The 11,479-nt window shown below is 49.7% G+C and overlaps 1 protein-coding gene across 1 annotated transcript in view; it reads right to left on the bottom strand.

The window, feature by feature from the left end:
- Positions 1-873: 873 nt before the first annotated feature.
- Positions 874-11,479, bottom strand: part of LOC119100281 (afadin) — a 65,653-nt gene continuing 55,047 nt past the window's right edge. Inside the window, exons 14-16 of the mRNA XM_037223389.1 lie at positions 5,661-5,805; positions 1,384-1,548; positions 874-1,020 (exon numbers count right to left, since the gene is read on the bottom strand). Of these exons, the coding sequence (XP_037079284.1) occupies positions 874-1,020; positions 1,384-1,548; positions 5,661-5,805 (457 nt within the window). The remainder of the gene's footprint in view (positions 1,021-1,383; positions 1,549-5,660; positions 5,806-11,479) is intronic.

Below are 11,479 nucleotides of genomic sequence, written 5' to 3'. Positions count from 1 at the left end.
CTCTCTCTCTCTCTCTCTCTCTCTCTCTCTCTCTCTCTCTCTCTCTCTCTCTCTCTCTCTCTCTCTCTCTCTCTCTCTCTCTCTCTCTCTCTCTCTCTCTCTCTCTCTCTCTCTCTTTTTTCACTCATTCGCTTGAAATGGTCGTTTCTTTCACAACCTAGCTGACCTGCCACATCGAAACCAATGGTGAAATGCACAGGAACATATCTAAGCAAAGCCAAACAGTTCCATCAGCCGCTCTTTTAAAAGGATGTGTAGCTGTCAGTAATGACTGATCCCTTCCACCCTCACCGGAGTAGAGTTTCTCCGCCACACTCGGGTCGTTTTCGTTGTTGCTCTGCTTCTCCGCAATTTGTCCTGCTTCTTGAGTAGTTTCTTCTCGCGTCTGCTAAGTTTCCTTTTAAAGTTGTCATCTCCGGCGCAGCATCTCTCGCAGGTTTCGCGGACTGTGGCGACAGCGGATGGCAAATACGTTACACTAAACGTGTGTGAAAAATCCGGGCATGTTCCTGTGTAGGTAAACGTTCAAACTTTCGTGTCAAATACTGCAGTTGGATCTTGGGTGAAGCAGGACAAATAATATCCGGTTGCGGGACGCTAAGAGACATCGCGTTGTCATTTGGCTTTATCCCACCGGCGTCATGCCTCCCTAACACGCCGTCGTGGAAGAATTTCAAAGCAAACATCCGTACTTGCTTAAATGCGCCGAGCGCCGAGCATCGAACTTTCTTGCAAGTGTCATCCCGCCATAATTTGTTTCCAACTGCGATTAACTTCAAAATAGCATGGTACCACCCACAATATTTCACCACCTTCGTACAAGCATGCCACAGGTTGGTCTAGACAAAGGGACCACTGTAGGGTCGTACCCCGTCAAGCACAGCGTTGTCCATACCGCAATGCGGTCTCACCCAGGTTTTTCGTCCAGGTTTCTGAGGAGGAAGCGTCCTCACGGTCGTCCTTGTTCCAGTTCAGCTGCACGTAAAGGGGCCTCTCGTCCCACTGCCAGCTCACGCTCCTCTGGAACAACATGTTGGCCACGTTGTCTCCACATATGCGTTCAGGAGCTGCACGCTACAGTAGGGGCCAGGTGAGCAAAACAGTCAGCGCGATTAAAACGACGGTGGCACGTTACAGTGTGTGGAGCGTGGTGTAATCTGTCTTTACCAGGCCACATCCTTTGACCAACGCCGCCGTTAGAGGCTGACAACTCCCTCTCAAACAGGAGGTACCGAGGTTCACCGCAGTCGCCAGGGCCCTAAATCCATTCCACTTCTCATCAGCAATGACCTTCCTGAGGTCAGCCGGTGCGAGCCGCGCGAGCCGACCCCCAAACCAGCGCCCCGACCGCCGGCGGGGCGGCGCCCGACCGTCACCACCCACCGCCACCTCGTGGATCTCGTAGACGGCGAACCGAGGCGTGGAGAGAGCATGCGCATGTCGGACGAAACTCTCGGCCAGCGCCACGATGACGTCGCCGGCCGTGGCCGTCGACGACACGCGGATGCACTTGGTGCATACCTTCTGGCCGAGTCCTGGTAGTAAAACCTGCGGCGGCGGCGTCCGGTCAGCCGATCGCTGGCGCCCATCTGTGCGCGGCACTGTCCACAGGTCAGATCCACGGGCCGCTGGCGCCCCATCTGTGCACGGCACTGTCACAGGTCAGATCACACCGGCCGCTGGCGCCCCATCTGTGCACGCACTGTCACAGGTCAGATCACACCGGCCGCTGGGCCCCATCTGTGCACGGCACTGTCACAGGTCAGATCCCACGGCCGCTGGCGCCCATTGTGCACGGCACTGTCACAGGTCAGATCCACCGGCCGCTGGCGCCCCATCTGTGCACGACACTGTCAAAGGTCAGATCCCACCGGCCGCTGGACGCGACACACAGTGTCGCGCCATTCGTGTGTGGCACTGTCACAGGTCAGATCCCGCTCACCGCTGGCGCCCGCTGGACGCGACACACGCCGGCGCGCCATCTGTGCGCGGCACTGTCACAGGTCAGATCCCATCCACCGCTGGCGCGACACGCGCTGGGGCCCCATCTGTGCACGGCACTGTCACAGGTCAGATCCCACCCACCGCTGGCGCGACACGCGCTGGCGCCCCATCTGTGCGCGGCACTGTCACAGGTCGGATTCCGCCGGCTCAGAACAATGGGGTGAGCTAGACGCGTAGCCACGACGGCGTGTCATTGCCGTGACGGGAGAGTACCCAGTGGCAACCGTACGGCATGACGACTAACGGCACGCACAGGTCTGCCAAGTTGACGGCTGTAGCCTGCCTCTCGCTTGAACACGGACCCGCACGCATAGTAACATGCGTGGGTTTACTCAATACATTACGAGAGGGCAGTGGCTTGATATAGGTACCGAGCCATATTACAACTACTAAGAGTTACGACCACCAGTGAGCCGGGACGAGCCCTGACAGATTGTGCCTCGGATCCGTATCCATCTAGCGAAGTCGGGTTCTACTTCCAAACCCGACATGAAACATAAAACGATACTGTGAATACGGCGACGATCCGAAATGCCTGAGGCAGTGACGGGGTACCAAAATTGTCGGTAGGGCTTTACAACGCCCTTAGCAGCTAAGGCCGTATGGCGCCACCCGCCTCTCACCCTGCCGGGGACGACGAGTACCGCGGACCCCGTACCTCTGGCTTCGCAGGCGCGCAGCTAAACACGCGCTCAGGTGACTGGATGAATACAACGCCGCTCAGGTGGGCAGGGGGTGGGGGTGGGGGTGGGGGGGGGGGAGGGGGAGGAAGGGCAATGTCATCCCTGATATTTCAAAAATAAAAGAGCTGAATACACTATATTTTGAGGAAATGTAGGCATGTATGTAAACTCACGTTTGTCCAATTTGGAGGTTGTTAGGTCATGACCCTCCGGGCGACTAGTGTCAAGCAAGGTTAAACTCCAGATCGGTGTCCGAAGTTCTTCCAGACCTCACTATGCAACCACGTTTAACCTGAATACCTCTACTAGGAAACAGGTCACTGGTGTTCACTTCAGGTCAGCTACCTTATTTGACCTTCAGAAGGTAACGGGAACCAAAAACCTGAAATTGGTTTTATTTTTCACATTAGATAAGCGTCGATTACGCCATGTGGTATGTCCCAGTAGCAATACCTTGACTGGGCCATTCTAGGTCACTGACCTCTTCTGATCTTTATGACATTCAAAAAACAACTTTGTTAACCTACCTGTGTTAAATAACTTCGAGATGAACGTCAAATACTACCCCACAAAGCAAAGTTTCCGATAAGACAGCAACTTGGTTCTGAATTACGTAAGTTGTTCAGCGCATTTGCAAGGAGCATTATTCACATAGATAAGACAGTAGTAATAGCCTTATTCCTCGAAGAAAAACCAGAGGCATGGAAATAAAGAAAGGCTCATATTCGGCAGCATGCCTTTATCGAAATAATAGCAATAGACTGCTGCTATGGTTTTGATAAAGGCATGTTGCGGAAAAATAACCCCATCTATATTTCCATTTTCCTGGTTTTCTCTGAGGAATAAGGCTTTTATTACTGTCTCAACTTGGTTTTGACTTCAACTTGATCTTCATACTTGACCCAAAGCTGATGCAATTAGTAGAAATCCTGAATTCGATTGTCCAGCTGTCAAGAGATCGTCTCAAGATGTACGGGTTCATCTAGCACCCTGCTCTTGCATCAGATTAAATGATGTTCCAGGGATTGCCTTCGCTGACAGCCATGAACTGACTTTGATTGCTATAAGTCAGCGACCTTACAAGGCAAATCTATTGGTTTAGTAAATGAATCAACTATTCAATTCGCTGCAGGTAAGAAAAGCTCGGTGCGGCTAAGCTGCGCAGTTCGAATTTATTTTGGAAAGCCTTCGGAGGGTCAAACTGCCCCCCACCCGAGTCCGTGTTAAGCAATGCACTACCGACATCCCCATGACGGCGTGCCCTGTGGGGGATGGCAAGGAAGGTGACATGTTTTTTCATGTTTCTTTGCATGAAACGCGACAGGGCTATCGCTCATCTGCATATTTCCATTAAACGCCGCAGGGCCGATTTGGGCTGCTGCCCCGCGGCTCTCCGCTCTCGCCAGCCTTGCCTTAAGAGACAGGCCAAACCACGTTTAGACAAAAAATCCTGTTTAGACACAACAGCCGTGTTCACAAAGCTTGAAAGCTTTGTGACAATGCAACAATGCAAGGTTCAGGAAATTACAGTTCCAAAGGGACAGCTTACGTCGTTCCCTTTCACACCACTTCATGTTTATGTGCTTGTCACGTGATAAGAAAGATGCAGGAGAAAGATAACACAAGCAGAAATGAAATTTCTTAAGTTGCCGGTGACCCAATCCCGAGTCATGGAGCTGCCAGCAATATCTTCTGACATATTACGTTCCAATTTTCAAACATTGCCGGCTTGCGGTGAAATATTGCATTCCTTACGTGACTGGGACATATTTGCGGGCAGTCATTTCGTGCACCGCACAAAGCCAGTCGCCAAGAGCCACTTACCGTCGGGTCAGCAGCAGGTCTCTCTCCACATCTCGACTACGAACGTGCTAATACTAACGTTTTTGGCCTCGCATTTTACGGACCATAACATGTCTGCCAAGTGCGGGACCACATGACCCGCCAAAATTGGTGTGATTTTGATCGCGAAATGCTTTTTGTACTTCCATCCCGAAAACAGACAAGTCAAAGACCAAAACCACCATGAAATAACTTTTTTGCATCAACGCAACCTTACCTGTCACGTTTGTCTCGCTGAAGCACCAATATAATATCGACATAGTACAGCGGACTTAAACAGGAAGTGAAAAACCTTGTGAAAAACAGCATTTAGAGCGGACTGTTACGTTTTGACGGTCCACCAACGTTGAGTCACAGTGTATGTACCAGATACTTCTTAGTTGTGGAGTAGAATAGAGCTACCGCGTGATGACGAAGAGACGCAGTGCGTGCGTGCGTGCGTGCGTGCGTGCGTGCGTGCGTGCGTGCGTGCGTGCGTGCGTGCGTGCGTGGTGCGTGCGTGCGTGTGCGTGCGTGGTGTGGTGTGTGTGGTGGGTGTGTGTGTGTGTGTGTGTGTGTGTGGTGTGTGTGTGTGTGTGTTGTCCTCATCTACATGGACCCTGCAACACCGCACATCTTAATTTTAAATATCACGGTAATTGGGGACACGCTACCCCCCTCCCCCTTGGGCCCGGGCGCCATCACGACACGCTTTCCTGTGTCCGCAGGTCAAGGGAACCCACTTCGATCGCTCAGACCTGGTAACGCCTGCATGCACCAGCTGCCACGGTCAGCGCGTGCAGCGCCGGTGTCGGAGCACCGCAATCCTGCGGAGGGCGGCGGCGCATACCCGGGCGGCCGTGGGAGCGCTGCGGCTGCCGTTCTCAGCGGCGGCCGGGCCGCACAGCGTGACCACGTGCCGGCCGCAGACAGCGGTCCGGCGGGCACGGCGGCTCCGGCGGCGGCCGTCGCAGCCACCCGGCTGGTGGATCAGGGCTGGCCCAGCGGCAGCGCTCAACACAACGGGCCGCCGGTCGGGACGGCGGGTAAAGATAGAGCTGGGCGGCTGCGACGGCGATGCGATTCAGGCGGGCACGGCAAGGAAGGGCAGGTCGACGGTGTCGTGAGGTGGTGCGGTACTTACCTCATCACATGGAACTCGAGCTGCTCGTTGGGCTCGGACAGCTCGAACAGATCCAGCCGGTTGGCGTTCCACTGGGCGATCACGTTGCTCAGATGGTCGCGCTGCCGGCCCAGGTCCGGCTCCATGGCCGACTCCTGGAACAGGCGCGGCGTGCTGTGTCACAGCCGAAGTGGGGCCGACCCTGTGACACCTACCGTGGTCAGCCTGGTGTCCATAGCCTACCGCAGCAACCACCGACATTCGACACCGACCCGCGACACCGGGTCACGCAGGATGCCCACTGGAGCTCGCAGACATTTCAGCTGGGAGACGCGGAGCGGGGAAATGACACATTGACAAGAATGCTGATATAGTGTCGACGGGCGTGGCACTCATTTATCATTACATTTCAGAACTGGGGCAAACAGTCTGCTATGTGGTTCTTTTCTTGCACATGCGTAAGACTTAAAACGCTTGAGGCATCTTGATAATTTTTCCATGGTAGGTTATTTAAGAAACACGCAATGGACGGTGCTGAACACACTTAACGAGGCCCTTTTATTTGATTCCAACGCTGTAGTTTGTCATGGGCAATAACACTATACACTAAAATACTACCATCATGAAGATAGTTGCGTCCTATTGAGCCAACTTCGTAGACAAATCTATCACAAATTGGAGAAAGCGGGAAACTTCATGGCGAAAAGAAAGGAATCACACAGCTCATGAAAATATGCTGGCACCTCGCACATTTGACTTATCAATTACTTTTATGTAGGTCCAAGCCCTCCAATCAAAAGTGCTGTTGCAAGCACGGGTGTTCAACCTCGAATGGAAACAGAGCATGTTTTTATTTGAATGACAGCGGTAATACCCTGGCACCGGCCGAGACTAAGCTACTCTGCTTGCTGGCCTTCTCCAGGTAACCATTCTCAGGCCCTCCGACCGGCCGACCTGCGGCCCATCCGCACCAGACCCTCCATAGTCATAAGCAAAACACTCCCGGAGTACGAGCTGATCAGTTGCTGCAAGGCACACACCCTCCATCGTACCGGAGACGTCCTGGCCACGCGATAGCGGCCCGCTGCCGACAAACCCGTATGGCCACGTGACGGTTAGTCGCGACCACGATAAATCCGCTCCCAATACCTTGTCATTGATTATTGATACCATGGTGCTGGTCCGTCGCTTGGGCTCATGTTTGGTTCTGGGTTATAAATATCTCCCGTTATAGAACTCCGTTCGTGGTTTTAAATATTTCCCGGTTATATAACTCCGTTCATAACTCAGCGCAAACGGCACCGAAATAGATATCCTCAGAACTCAACCAGACCGAGCATTTTTGCGATAAGCACGGAACAATTACAATGTAAAAGACATCTCTTTTCAGTCACATCTACCTTGGTTCCGTTCAGCTGCCTTAATGATCAGTTCCGGTTGTTGCAGCGAGGTAGCCTACCCCCATTCACCAGCAATGCTGGTGAAAATAGCTCCCGTTTGCCGAGGAATATAACAGCGCTTGACACCATAACGCTGGAACATTGTGAGTCGAGGGGGAAGGTTCGGCAGGGAAGGTTAGTTTCGCTGTTACGCATGCGCGACCAGTGCAGGTCTGCCAACTTGCGGACGTTTGGTATTACTATTTGGGTTCACTATGTTAGGTTTATTCTTACGAGGACATATTTATTCATAACGACCTGCGATCTGGGTCCATAGAGTTTTGCCCATTACGAGTGCATAGACCCTGGAGCGAAGCCAAAATTTCTGACGGAGTTGGAGCTGCCATGATTTGCAACGGATGGGGGCTCATTCTCATACGAGCGAGTTCCAGCCCCACCAACAGAAACCCACGCGCTTCGAACGGACTGACATACCCCACAATTGCTTAGAGGTACATTATCTAGCGCATCAATGAGCTATCGATGTTGGTTTGTCCTGGTGCCTTAAAGGGAGTGTTTCACTTTCGAAGGCACTGAAACAAATGTCAGATATGATCAAACAAGCTCACTATTTCAACCATATCAACCATTCATTATTATGGTATTCGAAGTCGTATTGGCATACTTACACCTAAATTTGCATCCTTTTAAGTGGAAAAGACCGATCTCGACAGCACAATTCTCTGCTCACCAATCCTCTGTTCTGTTTATCAGTTCTCACAATTATCTGTTTGTGTAACCATGACAGGATTTGAATGATGTTATTATGATGTCGTGAATGCCGAGACGACTTTGCAATACTCTACCCCATATACCTTTCCCATTTTCGCGGGCGTGTAGTTCAGAAACGAAAGGAGCTTAGATTCTAAAAAGGCAGGATGGTGAACAGCACCGAAAGGTCCTCAAGATGGCTGTTTTAATTCAAATTCTCATATAAATGTGGAACACTCCCTTTAAACAACTGCTTCACGTGCGCCCTGCACATATGCACTCAGCTATCCACAAGTCTTGTTGCTAAGTGACGGGACCACTGGACCCGCTGACAGTGACTGCACCCGCTGCCTTTCCTGATCAGGTCTGCTACAGGAGCTCACGGTATAGTGTGGTGATACCGGCGCCCTCAGTGCAGTGAACTGCGTGAACACCGTTCCTGATCGTTTTGCAGCACGATAAAGTTTACGAACTTGATAAATGGAGTTGTTTCTGAAGTGTCGTAGCGATGAGGGCAAAATAAACAAAGTGGTAGAATGAACCCATTATCACGTATCCTTTGTTGTTTTAGCGCGCGCCTGAAAGGCACTAAATGCTAACATGCTGCAAAAAAATGCGTCCTGAAAGGATCCGGACGCTTGCTTTTTGACAAACACTTCACACAGAATAACTGCGCACTACCTACGAGAGCGTGTTGTTCGGGGATGGTTTCCGCGCTCGACTCTTATTTCTACACCATTTCGGGCCGTTTGTATGAAATAAATTCGGGTCGTTTGTATGACACCAATTCGGGTCGTATAGCGACATAGAAGGTTTGCATTAAATGATCAACAATCTAAATCAGTGCTCCAAAACCCATTCCTGGTAGGGTGTGCGGATGTAAAAAAAAAGCTTGAAAGGATGTCGATATTTGGTATCAAAAGCAACCCTTAATACACCGAATTCGCCGTTGAAAGGATAGAATCTAAACAGAAAACATAGGGACGTCCGTATTTGTCGTCGAACTTCTTGTAAATAGTCAGGTATTCAATAGGCACCAGAGGTCCTTCCGGACGGAAAAGCATTTGTCGCTAATCCTGGCCCCCCATTTCCTTTCCAGACCACCCCGAAACACTATCGCATCCGTTTCTTCCTCTGAAAGACGGGTCGAATCCTAATCCTGAATCCTGGTCATCTTTGAAGAAGTGTTCACGATGCGCCATTTACACAAATGATATCCTGACAACGTTGTTCCCTCTTTCTCCTAGACGATAACACTCCTCTTTCTATTCGCTTACGACATTCATAACTCGCGTTCAGGTGATAAAGGGGCAAGTAACTGATAAATGCAACGATTCATTTATCAGGCACTAAATACCCAAGAAGGCGACACGTTTCAGCGCTGACCTTCAATTGGCGAGCACTGAATAATCGGCATGTGGCCAACATAACGCCCCTTCTTCGAAGAAAAATGTTTTACATACATAAAAGAGGGACTGAATAATCGGCGTTCACATAGACATAGTTTTGCGATCATCCTAAAACAACTCTCTCCTGTTAAAAGGAATATCAGCAGCCTTGACTGAATTATATTACAGCAGTGCCCATATGGCCAACATCAAATTTTACCAGATTGCTGGGGACTGTAGGAGCCTGATCCCTTCAGCTCCCACGCCCTGAATAACAACATTTTGGATCATTCAAAAATTATGTGATTACAGCAAGACAATATTATTCTTATTAACTTTACATCCTTCATTTGATGTCACTTAAACCAAGGTACATGCTGCCTACACAAAACACCAATGACGTACATATGACATGCATAATTTTGAAACATGTCTGAGGGGACGACTACTTAATGACACATAACAAAATGTACCGACAAAACCTGTTCACAAACGGATTTTCCGTGTCCAAAATTCTTCTAAAATTAGAGGGCACATATAGAAACCAAGTTGCGGGAGCACTCACCACTGCATGGAAAACTACACACCTATGATGTTGAAGTCAGTTAAAAAAATGGCATCCATACACATGGTTCACAGCCCGGCACTGACCTACACTTCGTAATCGTCCCATCCGTATTCATGGGTGTGTATGGTGCATTATGGTCCTTGAAGCTGGAGGGCCTCACCTGATTGCGTGCAAACGGCCTGGAAACATCCTTTAAGCAAATCATTCACCTAAATAACATGCATTCCTTAACACTAGGCTTTAGAAGAGTTAATCAAGGGCGCCACAGACGGGGAAAATTTGGGTTGTTTCGCCAACGTGCACGTTAAATAAATCAAACGCTATACCCCTCACCTATTCAACACTCCACACAAATCTATACGTCCGTTCAACGCGCGCCCCGCGTTTTTTTCCAGGTCGAATCCAGTGCTCCTAGATCAAAATTGTGTCGCGGAATCGGCATACTCAATTCACATCCCCTTGACAGCAGGACAGTAAAGTCAATGTAATGTCCCAAAACTCGCATAGAGTAACTTGACATTTCAAAGGCTTGTCGAAAACATTAACGCCTTCCTTTGATAACTAGTTTTATTCTTACAAATGACGGTCATTTAGCCAAAACAAGGCCACAGTGGAAGTTTACGCAGCGTAGCTTTAACGCTGCAGCAATGAATGGAAAATAGATACACCTTTCAATTACATAGCAAAGTTAGTACATTACTTGAACGGTTCTTATGCAACGTGGTTTATCATTTTAAAAATACAATTTTGGTATTTCAGCTGAAGCTAGCTCCAATTCAGTCATTTAAACCGCAAAGAGCAGCTTTAAAACGGGCCCCTGCTCATCAGAAAGTGACGTTGGAAACCACCAAAAATGCATGGAGTAACGAGAAAGGAAAATGCACACATAAAAACACGATCATTTTGAATCAAATTTTCTGGATTATACGACCAAGCTCCAAAGTATCGCTTCATATGCCTATGAACTTCATCCGTCCTTGCTGACAGACGTAAGCGAGTGCCGTGTCTGGGGCGGCAATCGCAATCTCGCTTCCGGCGAGGATAACGCTATAAGGGGCTAATCTGGTGCTCGTGTTACGATCCTGAGTTGTTTATTTTTGTATCTTATCTTGGTTTGAGGGTGGCTGGAGATCGACGGGTTGTGGACTAATCAAGACATGTTAGAACTAGACCGGTGCGTCTGATCAGAGCGGCATTTGTGGTTATATGACATTCCGACTGCCTGCAATTGTCTCCGAATAATTAGCACTCCTGTCATCATTACCTTGTGGTGTGAATGTCCCCATGACCCATGACGGCGTGGTGTAATAGAACATTTCAATGCCGTTGGATATGCCATTAGCCTGTAAATTGCAGCTCCCAGCCTCATTCCATGCTGATGGAAGCTGTCAGTGCCTGCTGCATTATTGTCATCAAATATTGTTCAGTTCTAGCATGTTTTTGTGTGTGAGCCTATAATACACATTCTGTAGGCATGTGGCTCACTTCAATTCACTATGAACTAAAGGATACATATGGGCCTCGGGATTGTATTATGATGCACAGACCCAGGTCAGGTCAAATACAGACAGGATGAGACATGCAGGACGCTCAGTATGATAGTTCCAGAGAATAGGCATCGTCTTCTCCATTTCTGGTAGATGGCATTTTGCCGGATGCAGGATATGATGAAGGATGGGCCCCAGTTCTTCCGTTGGGTCACCTGAAACATAAAGTCAGATTGCAGCTATTGAATGCACCAC

The sequence above is a fragment of the Pollicipes pollicipes genome, unplaced genomic scaffold (assembly GCF_011947565.3).
Source record: "Pollicipes pollicipes isolate AB1234 unplaced genomic scaffold, Ppol_2.1 Scaffold_4881;HRSCAF=5763_pilon_pilon_pilon, whole genome shotgun sequence".
Lineage (NCBI taxonomy): Eukaryota > Metazoa > Arthropoda > Thecostraca > Pollicipedomorpha > Pollicipedidae > Pollicipes > Pollicipes pollicipes.
This window is presented reverse-complemented; position numbering and strand designations above follow the sequence as displayed.